Source organism: Clinocottus analis, unplaced genomic scaffold (assembly GCF_023055335.1).
Source record: "Clinocottus analis isolate CAN_PGR_092001 unplaced genomic scaffold, fCliAna1.0.p SCAF_24, whole genome shotgun sequence".
In the NCBI taxonomy this organism is placed as follows: domain Eukaryota; kingdom Metazoa; phylum Chordata; class Actinopteri; order Perciformes; family Cottidae; genus Clinocottus; species Clinocottus analis.
In genome coordinates, this window is record NW_027175976.1 from 9905317 (window position 1) to 9921225 (window position 15909).

Sequence of the window (15909 nt, forward strand, 5' to 3'; positions counted from 1 at the left end):
GATAATTGATCACAATGATTAAGTTATGAATTTCGGGGATAGATATTATTTGTATATATAAATGAACAGAGCACGGCCTTTATGTCCATGCTGTGCTGCATTCCTGCTAATGTGCAAACATTCACATTAAAATAAGGCGGGTTCTTCTTCACGCTGCATCTCTTGGGTGCAAAAATTTAAAAAAATTAAATTAAAAAAAAAGTACCAAAACTTTTTACCCAAAATAAAATGAACCTGTGGATCTCTCCCTGCTGGCCGGTCCTTTAGGAAGCCCTTGATTTGATATGCAGCAGAGCATGCATTATAAACATCTATATCACATTGCATTTAACAGTTGGAAGCCAACATCATTACAATTAATATCCTTCAACTTACTCCAACAGTGTTAAAGAGACTGATCAAAAGCACCATTGAGATGACATGATGTACGGCAAAGACGGATCATACAAATGTAACGCTAAAGGAACTCAAGCCAGCAGTGCGTTTCCAGAAAAGTGGTTAATACTCATTTGTTGAGCTGCTTCTGTTTTAGTGAACATATAAATGATCTGGCTTGTTGCTAAATTAAGTGATATTCACTCATCTATCTTCATCTGTTCAGTTTTTATTAAAAATCTATGAATCTAAAAATCACACTTCACAATCATTTTATTAAAGATAACCCAGCACAGTTCAGCAGAGCAGCGTCACTGTGCCGTCTGTTTCAGAGACTGCAGCGCTGGAAGGATGTCGTCCAGGTGACTCACTCCTGAAACACACAGCAGCATTCTCATGTGTTTAAACATGTCATTTCTCCTGATAGGGAACATATTGCCTTGCTTTGTAGGGTGGTGTCGCTGCTTGATATGCATGTGTTGCTAAGTGTCGTTACATGTATTGTTTGTTTTTCTATTTACCTAGAGTCTGTAACATGTCCAGGATGAGGGCATGGAAAGCAGGGAAGAACTCCTCATGCTGCTTCACTTTGACGATGATGCTGGAGAACAAGAGCAGTTTGATCAGAGCGGCCCAACAGAAACACTGAACAACAACACGCGTGTGCTGCGTGTGAGAGTACCTGTCAATGTCAGCATCTCCCAGCAGGTCTTGGATTCCAGCAGGGCGCTCAGTAGAGGAAACCAGCCGGGCCACCTGGTTCACCACCTCCGCAGGAGGAACCCTGCTGTCTGACACAGAACCACAAACTACTGTAAGACTACTGTCCAAACCGCCAACAGACTCAAGAACATATGAAGCTTAGACCCCAGCTGGAGAGTACCTAGCCGCAGGACATCTCGGAGGTTCCTCAGGGTGTTGGTCATCGCTCCCAGTCTGCTGTAGACCTCGTTCATACGGGGGAACACTCCACTGAGGGAGTCCACGTCAAACAGCTTCTGGAAGTGAGACACCATGGAGCTCAGAGTGTATCGAGTGGGACTCTGGAGCACCTGGCAGGACAACCCACAGCACAGAGAGACTGTCATGGTCCAGAGTGTAGGATTAAGTAGCATCTGACAGTCAAGTTACAGATTACAACCAACTGAGAAAGCAGTACAAAGTAGTGCAGAGCTCTACCTGCTCATCATCAGCGGAGGTGTTTTCCAGCATGGTGTCCACCAGCAGCAGCATGTCCTCCACCTTCACTGCTTCAGCAGCATGATGGCCGCCGTCGCATGGCTGCCAGGGCATCAGTCTGGCGGTCAACTTATTTAAAGCCCTTTGCAGATCCTAAAAACAGACACATTTGAGAATTCATTCAGCTCAACATTTTGGAAAAACATCCTTTAATTTGACTCCACAACGCAGTTTGGAGGTCATCTCCAGCTGTATCAACCGTTTCCTGGTGAATGACCAGCATGCATTCTGAGTATTTCCCATCGACTCCCCTGGCGTTTACCTCCAGTAGGCGGAGCTGCTGAGCCCAGACCTCCAGTGTGGGGAGGAAGCCCTGAAACTCAGCCAGGTCCAAACCAGCAGAGGAGGGTCTCTGTCTGTGCAGTCGTAATGGAGCGTTGGGATTGGTCACAACAGCTCGGATCTCATTCAACAGCTGGAATTCAGGACAAGAGTTTACAGTTACTTTTTAAGAAGCATTCAGACCTTGAGGAACCAAACAAGGGGCTTACGTGGTAGTAGTGGGCACACAGACGGACACTGGTGTTCTCACTGATCTCACTTGGGTCGTCTTCTTTTGGCAATCTAGAGAGAAAGTTGGTGCTTTACATGTGTTGAGTTTCTGATTAGATCAATGACAGTACACAGATACACAGGAAGCTCTCACACCAGGGGTCTTGCTCTGGATCTGAGTACACTTCAACCTAAAGTCCAGTTCCCTTAAAAAATGTCCAATCAGCATTCATAGTCAGGCCCGGTACGGAGCAACCATACCTAATGTGGAAACGCTCTGACATTACAATTCCAAAAACTAACCCCGGGATGAAATATCAAAGAGTGATTTAAGAAATAAACAATGTTTCTAAAGACCTCTTGTGGGTCTCAACCTGACTGGACTAGTCACTGTGGCGTCCCCCATTAGTTAGTAGACGATGGTTTGGAGCCTCTGGATTGGCTATTGGCCCGTCACCGTCGTGTTTTTTGACATGGACATGAAGCTGGAACTCGGGCGTGAAACCTCAGCTTCTGAGCAGCCTTCATTACCTTGAGTTACTGAGTTTGTTTGACGCCTCCAGACGGCGGAGTTTGTGTTTGTAGAACTTGACGTCTCTGAGCGACGGCCTGCACAGAGAACACAGTCAGCCGGTTTACTCATGAGGCGGCGCATGTTTCAGGCTAGAGGAACACACACCTCGCCTCCAACTCCTGCTTCAGGCGCTCCACCTCCCTCTTGAGCTCCTCCATCTGAGTGGTGCTTTCCTTTTGCTGTTCCTGGTGCGTCTGGGAGAAATGCACGAGCATTACCGGCTGCTTTCAGGAGAATACGTCTGAGAATAAGTCCACGTTTGTCTAGTTACCTGGAGAATGGTCTTGAAAGATGGAGTAACCTTCTGGATTCCCGTCTGCTGAGCCGCTTGAGATCCTTCTGGTTGACCTTTGACAGATCTGGAGTGAAAAGCAGAGGCAACAGTTTCCCACCACAGTGATTATCAGGCGAAACCCTTCGAGGTGTCTCTCAAGCCCTTGGAGGGGTCTCGGTCCGTCGGCTGGACATCACTGCTCTACAGCCTCGGAGCCGTTACAGTTAGGTCTGCAGCCACTGTGCAATACTGCCAGGTTTATCTGGACCAAAGTGTTGCGTAATAAAGAAGACACGCGATGCACTGCAGTGCATATTCCTGTAGAAACGTGTCAGCATGTGTTACCTGAGCTCATCCAGCAGCAGAGTCATTTTGGTCTCATAGAAGTCGATCACATCCAGCACCCTGCACACAGGAGAACAGGTCAACGGCAGCCATCATGTCCCCACGGAGAGCGTTTTGTCTTCAGACCTTTTCAACGTTTGAGCACGCTGGGGTTTATGGGTAGTTTGGTAATGGAAGTATGGCAGAGTGTAATAGCTTGTCAAGCTATGAAGGGCATTCTTAACCAAAGAGGGCGAATACAACCTGAACAACGTGACTTTGCAGACCCGTGTGCTGTCACGGAGAGGACTGAACACTGAGGCCAGAGACATACATGCACTCAGTGGGGAAACCAAGCAAATAACCATAGACTCAAGGTTTTTGACTTTATGGAGTTTTAAAATGGACGCTAGTGGGAGGCAACATGTTTGAAAGCATGCAGCCATACTCGGTGTTTTGTTTTAAGGAGTGACCGTGTTAACTGATGACTCTCAGCCGAATGTGGTGATTGCTCATAGTGACCACAGCCGTGAAAACCCCCCACAGAACATGTACGGGTCCTTTAAAAGCCTTCAATCACTATTAAACACAGACTCATCTGTGTTTACCATCTGTCGAACATTTACAAAAGTTACAACAAGCAACCACCGTCACCAGTTAACACGATCACCGGTTCAATGGAAACACCCGTTGCTCTGACACTCGAGTCCGCTGACAGCCGAACGGGCGACAGCCAGACGCTCAGAAGCTGGTTGCAGCTCTAACTCGTCTGCATGGCCGGGGAAAACGCTGCTTGTTGATGGGTCCATATCATGACATGTTTGTTAACATCACAATGTGCTCCAAATGTACAAGGCAGCAGAGAAAACTATGAATAACAGTTGTTTCCGGGTCAGCCATGTCCTCACTGCTTGTCTGAAGGGCAGCTCTGCTGGCTGACTCTGGAGCAGAGGTGCTGGAAGGTGTGACTCTGTCGAGCCAATCGCCGCTCTTCTTCTTTGATGGTGAAATAGAGTTTTCTCTGTAGTTGAGCTGCTTCCTCCCTCTGATGAGACAGCTGCTGCTCCAGAGCCTGGCACTGTTTCTAGACACACGGACCAAAAGATGTCTTTGTCACTGAGAGAAGAAATTATGCATCTATCTGCATGAATCCCCCTTTTAATTGGCATTAATTAGGAATCATTAATGCCAGGCTTCATTGCTTGTTGCCATACCTGTGCTGCTTGCTTTTCCTGCTGCAGTTGTTGCGTGTGGCTGTGCTGATGGGCGGCCTTGTTGAGGTAGCGGTCCTCCAGGCCCTGGACTCGGGTCCTCACGCCGTCCAGCAGGTCCTCCAGCTCTGTGGCCCTCTGAGACTGCTGAGCCGTTTGACCCGTGTGCTCACGGACCTCCTCTCTAAAGACGCCACACAAACAAGGTCCGTTCTAACAAAGTAACAGCTGCATTTGATTTTATTTTTTTACTTTAAACTTAGACTGTGTTCAGCCGTGTGTGTCACTGCGTCCTGTCCGGTGTGAAGATAGAGTACACAGGAAACGGGGCCGTTTGCTCTTAATGGATTAAGACCTCTTTAGTCCATCAGTCTCTTGTACCTTTTTAAAGCTGAAGGAGAAAATCTTATTTTTTTTAGGAGAACTGGTTTATGTCCGTGTGCACACATCATTCTAACTCGACTCAGACGGCTCAATGGACCTCGCTGTGTTTACGGAGACAAGTCCATATGTTCATGTTTATTGCAAATGTTTTACTGCGTAAATAAATCGCATTGAAAATCTTGTTTACAAACATATTCTTTTTCTTTTAGACGCAAACATCTAAATGCTGCTAACTGCAAGTCTGACAGCTGCTAAAGGACACTTAGTCTTTCACAGTTCCTAATTTATCATGTTTATATTGCTTATATGTTTCTCTCTTTTTTCTGAAACTCTTAAACCTTTTTGCACTTTATGTTGGACAAAAGAGAAACGTACGTTCAATCTTCTGTATGTTTGCAGATATGTAAAATTGACAATAAAACTGACTTTGACTTTTGATATTTCTCCAGCAGCTCCGACGAGATCTTTAGAGAAAATAATTAGAATTGGATCTTATTTGGACCTTTTGATTAAATAAACAATAAATCAAAAGTGTTGCTTTTGATTCGTTGTGCAGAAACTCAGTTTTCAGATCTGCCAACTAAATTGTAGAAGAATTTCTTTCGTGGAGGACATGTCTAATAGGAAATAATCAATTAATTATTTGAAAATGTTATTTAATTGCCATTTTCTTTATTTAGATTTGAGGCCGATGAAAGCCTTTATTACACGGTGTTCTACCTCTGATGTAACACAGTAGTCTTATAACGACTGGACTTCTTTTGAGTAAATGTACTGAGCCCAGGAGAAGCTGTGGAGCATCACTGTGTTAGCAGCAACCCAGCCTCAGGCTGGGACTTCATACCTGCACTGAGCTGAGGACAGGTGCATCTCTGTGACGCTCATCTGATGCTGATGAGATTAGATGACAGCAGGACAGATGGTCGACACACTGCACGTACATTATTAAGTAGATACAGACACTAACACCCCCCGTAATATATACTGCAGGCATGTAGGAACTGTTCTACTTCAATCTGAACCGCTCCATACATTGCAGGAAGACAAAATGCTGTTTTAAGTCTTGACTTCGTGCCTCTTCTGTGACAGATTTGTTTTCATACAATTGCTGGATGAGCAATAAAGAATACTAGAACTAGAATAAACTTATTTGAAATGATGTTTGGCAAAGTTATTTGAGTTAAACTACTGGTACTGAGCATAATGTTTTTAACTTGGAATAGAAATGGAAATGTGGAACAGGGTTGATGAAGCGGTTGTGTTTGACGTACTTGAGTTGGTTGTTGGCCTTGACGAGCTCCTGGATTAGAGCCTGTCTTCTGTCGGAGTCCGTGAGCATCGTCCTCAGAGTCATCCGGATCTCACTGGCGGACTTCTTGTCCAGCAGAACCAAATCTAAAGACACACAGAGTCATGTGACAGAGCTCATTCACATCCATCCCCAAACACAAAGTATCTTCAAACTGCTCAAGGCAAAATGTAAAAATTATATTTCCAAATGAGAGTTAATATTGTAATTTCATCAGAACAGAAGTAAAGTATAGAGAGAGACTAATGGCATTAAACTTCTTTCCATAGTTATAACAAAATAATTGGTACAATGCCGCAATTATAGCCCGATTAAATCTGAGAACGTTATCAATTTAACTAAAACATACTTTGTCTCATTGACTCTTACCTGGAATATTCTTATTCTCCACAGGATCTGCAAAATGCACCGGCTTGAAGCCATGCCGCTGCAGCACTGTATTCACATCATCCCATTCTCCCTGCTCCTGCTGGAAGACACACACACACACACACACACACACACACACACACACACACACACACACACACACACACACACACACAGTGAGCAACACCGCAGCAATGAACCCCTGGAGTTCACCTGAGCTCTAACGTTACCTGGAGCTGTCTGCTAGTCCACAGATAAACATAAGTCTTATCTCCTGACTGTAAACCAGCAGTTGTCCTGCTGTCCATGTCCATTATTAAATGTGCTAAACAGCAGCACGAGCCTCCTGTCAACCCAAGCAGTGACCAGGGGTCTGCACGAGCTGCCACTGCACCACAAGAGTGACTGAAAGACGATCCTCACACACGCCTCTGTGGTGAACATGGTGATGTTGTGTTGCGGGTTGACTCACCTGGGCCATCGTCTCATCCCGCTGCAGGAGACACAATGCAAAGCACGCTGTTAGACACCAGGAGGTTAGTGAGAGTAGATTCATTCGATTTGATGCTGAACTCGCTTTAAAAATCAGGAAATTTTAAGATGTTGAGTAACACGAGCTGTTGGTAATAAGACACAGACACAATTTAGAAAAGAATAATATTCAGGAAGTGTTCTGGTGTATTCGGCATACAAGTTGCCAACCAAGCGAGACTTTTAACTCCTTAAATAACAATACAATGCTACATTTTGAATGGAGTTCTTCATTAATAACAAACAGCTAGAATTCAGTTTCCCCACAAATGCTCTCTGAATATCAGTCACGTTGCTTCAATAAAACTCTATCCTCAAACGCTGAGAACAGTCATCTGTAACGTCAGCCTGGATAACGTAACGTAAGTAGCTATGTAGCTAGCTCCGTTAGCTTCTGTAGCTAACAAGGTAGCGTTTCTTCTTCCTGTTAACAGTGTATTTGTTAAGTGACCGGTATGGCATTAACTCGGAGGTAAGTTACCACTTGTTGGTGTTGCCGTTACCAGGTAGCGAGCTCTCTGCTCCTGCACACAGCAGCTGGTCGACAGCAACAGGAGTTACGCGTTACTTCCTCCACTTCCGCGACACGGCTCGTTCAAACGAATGCGCTGTGAATCTTAAGCAACCAATGGGATGAGGCTGTTTAGGTCTTTCACCAATTGGCGTTAAGTCCCGCTCATTGTTCCGCGTAGTCCCGCCCTTCTGTGCTGTGATTGGCTCGTACTTCTGCACCGCAAGAAATGGATACTTTTGTATTTATTTATTTTAAACACTATCATATACAAAACATATTGCAGAACATTTAGATCAGAGCACAGAACCCAGAGTATAGAGGCCGGAGCACAGGACCCTCAGGTCAGAGTACAGAACCCTGAGGTTATTTCAGAGAACCCAGAGGTCTTAGCATAGAACCCTGAGGTTATTTCAGAGAACCCAGAGGTCAGAGCATAGAACCTTCATTTAGGCATAGCAGTAGCTGCTGCTCAGCCCTCCATGGTACATGGCACAGTGGTGGGCAAACCCTTTGGCTCAGGGGCCAGGATGAGTTCTAAAATATGACGGACGGGCCAGAATCAGATGGAGGGAGAGTGTTTGTATGAACTAATATGAATTGAAAGTAAAAGCAATTGATTAAAATGTAAAGAAAACATTTAATTCTAGTAGGAACAGTGTTGTTGGACTCCCTTTTTTGACAGTGCATCAACGTTTGGTGTCAGTTTGGTTGTGACAATTCTCACAACAGGTCTGAGGTGTTCATCAGGTAACTGGGATGTGTGGTGTGTTGTGTAGGTCTTCATCAGGGAACTGGGATGTGTGGTGTGTTGTGTTCATCAGGGAACTGGGATGTGTGGTGTGTTGTGTTCATCAGGTAACTGGGATGTGTGGTGTGTTGTGTAGGTCTTCATCAGGTAACTGGGATGTGTGGTGTGTTGTAAAGATCACTGGTGTCTCCTCTAAAGGCAGCACGTAATGAAATGTAACTTTTGTTTATTTATTTCCTTTTAAATGAGTGTTGTAACGTGTTTCATCGGGGGCCTAAAAGAGACGGATCAATAGGATCATTTTTTTGTTATTAGTATTTATTTTTGTTGATCAGCTGTGCGGAGATGTAAGGGGGCCGGAAGGCTGTGTCTCGAGAGGTTTTTGTTTTGGGGTGACGTGACACGGACGGAAAGTGCGATGACTCGAGCTGTCAGCTGCAAAGGGCCCTGGAGGGCGACTGCCACGCGATTTACCACAAGGAATATACGGAATTTATGGATTATAAATACCGCGTTGGAGATCGAGGGCTGCGCCGCGGACCAGGACATTGAGCCCGAAGGACCGAGGCATTGCTTGTTGTTAATCCTTTGTTTTGTTATTTAGTTAGCCTCAATAACAGTCATTGAAACTGATTTCTGGGTCAAGTGTTTTTGTTGTTTGTCTTCAGTCAACATATCACGCTTTATTACCAGCTGATCCGCCCTTGTCTTCAATTAGCATAATACTTTTCTCCCTTGAGTGAAGTGCGAGGGAGAATTGTTACAACATGATTTATCACAAGTATGCATGAGAATAATGACGGCTGATGCTTTGTTGTGAACACGTGTCGCCACAAGATGGCAAACATGTCTCAGTACTGCTTCACCTGCAGCAGTGTCTCCATTAAACACATATCTCACCACTCAATGTGAAGTGACTCTTTATACAAATGTGTTCCATTAATGTCTGAATCAAAATTAAAACTCATTGTATAGCTCATTTTGACAGCAGGAACATTTCCATTGGAACTTTACAAAGTTGCCTTTTGTCCCACAAAACATGCCAATTATTATCATTTATTAAGCTGTGTGATGAATTATTTAGCACACGTTTCATGTCAATATGCCTGATTTCATGTTTATATTTACACTGAATGAAGCTGCAGGGTGGCGTAGTGGCGAGCACTGACGCCTCACAGCAAGAGGGTCTGTGGTTCGGATCCCGGGCGGGGCGGGGTTCGGATCCTGGTCTGCAGGTCCTTCTGTGTGGAGTTTGCGTGTTCTCCTCGTGGCAGTGTGGGTTCTCTCCGGGTTCTCCGGCTTCCTCCCACAGTCCAAAGACATGCTGCTCAGGTTAACTGGACTCTAAATGTCCCGTAGGTGTGAGCGTGAATGGTTGTCTCTGATGGACTGAAGACTCATCCAGGTGAACCTCCTTCACCCCTGACAGCTGGGATCGGCTCCAGCGCCCCGCGACCCTAAAGAGGATAAAGGATGAATGGACCTTGAGGCACATCTCATAAATTGTGGTGTATTTGTTGTAGTTAATTAATGTTAAACATAATCTGTTCAGATCATCTACAAGGTTATGAATCACATATTGGATATGATGATTTCACATGAATGTATACTCACACAGGCTTTCTCTCTTTGACTCTGATTATTTATCTTAACTTTGAGCTCAGTGGTTGGACTTGGATCTACCGGTGGACACGACTAGGGAAAAATAAAAAGGTATAATCCATATTGTATTTGTGACATGCCCAGGGTGGAGCGGACAACGGTGGAGCGTACTGATGTTTCCAGAGGCCTTTATTCACGTTCGACCGTCAGCCGTATTGTAATGAATAAATGTGCTTTATTTCCAGAAGCTACGGAACCGATCAAACACAAAAGAGCTCTATATAAAGGCACTCATAAAATAAATGCTTGCAGGAAAGGGTTATCTTGTAACTAGCAAAATAATTTAGAGTTATTTACACTGAGTAAAGGCCATGAGTCAGCGTATTACAGCGTCAACCGGATTCTAGTGTTGGAACGAGAACAGCTGATGGTTCAGAACGCCGCTGTGATGACAAGGAAGAGATGTTGCAAGAGGACAAGCAGTGTATGCCTTCAGGGCCAAAGACAACACAGTTTGTGGATGGACATTACTGCAGAGGACATCCGTTGAAACTTGAATCATGCTAACATGCTAAGTAACTGCTGCATGGCAGCACAGCAGGCTGCTAGCAGGAAGAGAAAACTGAAAAGGAATCATGTCTTTCTTGAAGACTACAAAGACTTCATGAAAAGCATCCTGGATAAAGGATGTTGAAGTTCCAGAGGAGCAGCTTGACCGCGACGACTACCGGGAACATTCAACCAGGACGCTCAGTCTGCAAAGAGGCTCTGGACTGCAGCGTCTCGCAGGTCTACTTTGGACCAGATGGACTTAAGAACACTTACCTCTCCTCCAGGAGCAGCAACAGTGGTCAAGGTGAAAGAGAAACTTGTGGTGCGTGTAGATGACACAGATACTCTGTCTGCAGCGTAACAATGAACAACGCCGACAGAACGCCGCTGCACATGAGCTCTGAGATCTTTGCTCTCGAACTTTACTGAGCGGCTCTGCTGGGATCTCAACTCTACTGGACAGGATGTGATGGAGCAACAACAAACTCGCCAAATACATCCCGGATGACAACAGTGATACATGTCCAATAAAGGTAAGTCATAAAACCATATTCATGGAACATCAGAATGAGGTTCCTCTCACAATAACCAATACATAACATTTTGAACCACAGTAAATTTGCCTTATGTATAATAAAAACAGATGAATAATGATATTTACTCTTAGTTCTCTGACTAATAATCAATAAAAAGAAGAAAGTATATCCCTAACACTATTTTCAAATGGATTGAATGAGCTCATTGGTCCAGGTAGCATCTCGGTGATGTAATCACCTGCCATAAATCATACTGCACAGGTTAATGGGACCGCCGACTCCGTTCAAGGCCTAAGTTTCCATTTTCTGCTCAGTGCAGTTGATGTATGCGGGACACAGTGAGTAGCCAGGCGCTCCACTCCCTTCTCTTCATCGTGATGACGATGACCTTTCCTTTCTGGATCTGTAGTACTAGACTCTCTCACATCGTATCCAGTGAAGACAAATATCCGACAGCTGAACATTAGATTGTTTCTGAGAGTTTTAAACAAACTGAGCAGTAGTGTTGGATCTTTTTTAAAGAGCGATCCATATCTGTGATTGGTAATCGTCAGTTTCAGAGCGTTGTATTCTTTTGATATTCTGCTGGGAAATCAAAGCTGACAAACACTGACTCCAGGAAAGGGATTACTCAAACTTGTTTCAAATCTCAGACACATTTCTGTTTGCAGCTATAACACAAAGAGAAAAGGTTGTTGCCACATTCCAGTTCTGCTTTGAGAGATGAAGTCCTCTCATCATCGTATCTATATGTAGAGTCCAGTGGCGGGCCGTGTGTTTGACTGAGGCCTTCAGTGAGAGCTGTATAGTCACATTACAGGCAGACTGTAGGGGAAAAGTGTCCCTGGAGTTACTGCCACAGACCGACACACTCAATACACGGCGCGTTCATACAGTCCACCACTCTGCCACACGGCACCACCGCGAGCATGGAGGGAAGTCATACTGGCGTTGGGACCGACCCACGAAGCCACTTCCACCACCAGCCGACTCCTCGCCGAGCAACGCACAATTACTCGGCGCCTCTCGGTTGAATGCCTTGAGGTTGGATGCGTCTCGACACGTTCTCTCTCCACATGAAAACACATGAAGCTCTAGCAGAGGTTCAGACCGGAGATCATCCCCTCAGAGTCGCCCTCTACCCCTCCCCCCCATCCCAGCGGACGCTCCGTGGAGCAATGTGCCTCGCGATGTCGTGCACCCTGGCTGACCGACTTGACCAGTCACATTTAGTTATAACAAAACAATCCAACAAAACCGCGGCACTGAAACCCTGCACACACAAGACATCGCAGCACCTTGGCGCAGGGAGAAGCACCAGCAGCCCCAGGTGCAGCAGCAACAACGGCGCTGTGGCTTGTTTATGATAAAATATGACTGCAAATGTAAGAAACAGTAACATAATCAGCATTTAACACACCAGACACATAACACTCTGTAACCCTCTGTGGGGATGGGGTCATCAGTAAATCCAATAAATCCTGAGATTCTAGCTTCTAGGTTTGAGATGGTAGCTTCACTGACCAATCACAGTGCATGTTAATGGTCGGGCGGGCCTGTGACCAATCACACGTCTCGGGTCTCCAGAAGGCGCTTCCATGTATTTTAACCAGGCTGCTTGTTCATAGAGGAAGACACGTGAACTGTGATTGGATAAAAAATGCTGTTAAACAGGAAGAAGCCATGCAAGACGCCTGAAGCAGCAGAGGAACCGGTGAAGGAGCTGGGACATGAGAGAATAAGCTAATAGGGACAAATAATTATAATACATGTAGTGTATTTGTGAAAAACAATTACATTATAAAATAGTTATAACTTTGTGATTCTGTTTCGGCCAGCAGAGAAGACCCTGACAGCCCGCCACTGGTGTAGTCCATCGGTCAAATGAAAACCAAAGGTCACCCTGCAACCACAACTCAAAACACTGGATTAGAACAGATAACCCCAACAGCACCCGCTTCAAATGAACCAATTGAAGAGCATTCATATCAGCCCCATAGGTATGAAGGAGCACGCTACACCTACGAGGAGTTCAGACGGTCACTATCTTCAGTTCATCACTCGGTTGATTACTGATACGAATACAATGACGTACTGTATATCAACACCTTCTGCTAGGAGACATATTGAGCTCGGACTCTCCAGATGAAGCTGCTGCTCGGCAAGAAAACAGAGCTGTTGCTGTCTTCCACATCTACAGCAGGAGACAAAACGTTTCCCTGGAAAAGCAGAGCCGGATGATGATGTCAACCCAACACCACCACTGGAAGTGAATGATGGGTTACAGCACGGCGACGCGAGGCAAACAGATCAGCAGCAATGAGGCTTCCCTCAGTGCTAATGAGGCCGACCGGCTGTGAGCGGATCTGATTCTCAGGGTTGGTCATCGCTCTCGTTGTCGCTGACAGAGCAGATACCTGCCTTGTCTTTACTGCCTGTTCTTGTACCAGAAACACAACGGGGTTCATAGAGCGCTGGACACTGGTCTGATAATACAATGAGAGGAATGCTCTGAATGATAAATCAATGTCTGACGTGATATTATCCATTTTGAAGTTATCAATATGCACTTTTACACTGTGGGTTTCTCAGAGAAAAGGGAACGGGGAATGGAGTATTTTCTGACCGTCTGCGATGTGACTGTACTGTGCACATGAAGTTCATGCGGAGGCCCATTAAGCGGCTAATGGAGTTTGATTGTCGGGGAAACGAGCTGCTCATGGACGGACGACTTTTGGACGCTCATGGAAGGAGACGCTTTTAAAGGTACGACCTACTATACTATGACATCATTTATCAAGACGTTTGAGTTACGTTCTCCTCTATGTTATTTTGTTATTACATTAAATTGTAAAATATACGTTTGCTGGTGTTTATATGATTGTGGTCTGCAACAAAGTTGTTTATTTATTAAACTAAAAAGCAAATGAACTCGTGGAATGTAGCAAAGCGTCTCCCAGCTGAACTGTGGGTGAACGACACAAAGAGGGAAACCTAAAGAACCGTCTTCGTCCCTACTGGGATCTGGATTGGGAAGTGTGGGTGGGGATCGGCAGTGAACCAATCCCTTTCGTGATAAAGGAGAAAAAAAAGAAACACATTCAAACCAATCGATGACTGTCACCATGGTTACACAACCTAAAAACCTGCACGTTGACCTGCTCGATGGGGTCATGCATGAGAAACTGCAAAAGAAGCAGATGAATACATTTTGGCACAAACATGAGCAGGAGAAATGGAGCGTGGGTTTGGACCTCTCGACAGAGTTACTGGAGCCACTGTGAGTGGAGAACCTGTGGTGACTCCTCTCAGCAGCAGAGCTCGGGGCCGAAGCAGAAAAAATACATTTCCACGCCACAGCCCTCGCTCATATTAGTCACAATTCATGTAAGCCTAAATTACTATTGCTTGTTTGAATAAATCTGGTTATTACATACTGCAATAGTCACCTGAGTGGAGCAGAGACAGAAATGACGCATGCGTAGGTGTGACCATAGTACAAAATTGCTAAGAAATGACGATCCAAGTATTGCAATGTTTGGAGGACCAGGTCCGTCCACGCGGCCCCTGTCAGAGGCTTAGCCCGGGAACATTATGTGCAGATAAATTGGGGAAGGTGGAGACGTATGAAGAGCTGTTTTCACTAATCCCACTTCACCTTGAAGCTGCTTGACTTCTCTCTGCTCTCATTTCCAGCTAAAAGCCCACGGCCAAGAAATCAACTCCTGAAGCCGGCCCCTGTGTGTGGACGAATGGAGCCAGTGTGTGAGGACATAAACACTGTCTTCATTGAAAGGCCCGACTGTTCCCTGGTGATGCAGAGAGGACCGGTAAGCCACAGAGAGATTATGTCTCTCATGTTGGCCAGGTGCTAGTGGCTGATACCACGAGGTAATAGGCCTCTAACAGCCCATGTGGAGATGGCTTTAGATAGCAGCAGATAAAGAGCTACCTGCACCAGGCTTTACTCCACACCATCGTTTTGACATTACACCTTCACCGTTATCACGTTTCTACAAATGCTCAGCAAATAACATGCATGCAAAGTTTGTTTATTTAACAATACATGCATATGTTTTTCCTTACGTATTCATCAGTCCCTCCTGTTGGGTTTATTGTGTGGAATATGTTCTGTGTGTGTATCATATGCATCATGTTCTGAAGAGTGGCCGGAAACTCAGACCTGCAGCGTGACCAGCCCGTCATGGCTGCCAAAGACAGCGTTTCTGTTGATAGTCTATCAGGAGAGCCCGGTCAGTCTGTGAGGCTGTGGAGCTTTAGGCTTTTGGATTTACAGCTGATAGCAAGCTGACAGCTGTACGAGAGGTCCATTGGCTGTTTGGGGAAAAAAACAAATGGTCCAGTGATCAAGATCACACAAATGATGATGAAAACTAAAGATTGTAGTGGAAAGAACATGGCTTTTTAATTTGCCTGATTCTAGTTTATTGTTAGAGGAATTTTCGCAATTCTTTTTTGCTTGACTTTACTCGCTCGACTTTGGATAGTTAATTTGCTTTTTCGCTGCGCAAAGAGGGCGTGGCTTATCGCTGTGGCGTTTTCGCCTCATTCAAGGCCACATACAGAAGCTGACATTTTGATTTTTTGCTTTGTATCTTTGTGCACACTGCCACACACACATGCACTTCACTACTGATAACTGATACCTCCACTTCAGTTACTTTTACTGGTGTTGTTCAAAATGAATGGCTTTTTGTTAGCTCGTAATTAAAAAAGATTTATAGAGCGTATTCCCCCACGTGACCACAACGAGCTTTGGCGGCCATGTTGGGTCCATGCACGGCATTGTTTTGCTGTGTTTTATGCTGCGTTTCTTAAGAAGTGACCATTATATCCTGAAGGAGACACAATTTC

The 15909-nt window shown here is 45.1% G+C and overlaps 1 protein-coding gene across 5 annotated transcripts; it reads right to left on the reverse strand.

The window, feature by feature from the left end:
* Nucleotides 1–630: 630 nt before the first annotated feature.
* cep70 (centrosomal protein 70) lies at nucleotides 631–7687 on the reverse strand. Of its 5 annotated transcripts, none has more exons than XM_068590642.1 (17): nucleotides 7586–7687; nucleotides 7024–7044; nucleotides 6552–6651; nucleotides 6145–6268; nucleotides 4493–4673; nucleotides 4187–4362; nucleotides 3300–3359; nucleotides 2952–3039; nucleotides 2786–2874; nucleotides 2638–2715; nucleotides 2106–2178; nucleotides 1877–2029; nucleotides 1555–1707; nucleotides 1259–1427; nucleotides 1058–1166; nucleotides 897–976; nucleotides 631–748 (listed from the first exon to the last, which is right to left on the reverse strand). In XM_068590642.1, exons 2-17 carry the CDS (start codon nucleotides 7030–7032, stop codon nucleotides 687–689), a joined length of 1704 nt encoding a protein of 567 aa, XP_068446743.1. In that variant the 5' UTR covers nucleotides 7033–7044; nucleotides 7586–7687; the 3' UTR covers nucleotides 631–686. The 5 variants fall into 5 exon arrangements, with proteins under 5 accessions (XP_068446743.1, XP_068446742.1, XP_068446741.1 ...); XM_068590641.1 differs by having other exon boundaries at nucleotides 7564–7683; XM_068590640.1 differs by lacking the exons at nucleotides 7024–7044; nucleotides 7586–7687 and adding an exon at nucleotides 6782–7009 and having other exon boundaries at nucleotides 1259–1370.
* Nucleotides 7688–15909: the final 8222 nt, after the last annotated feature.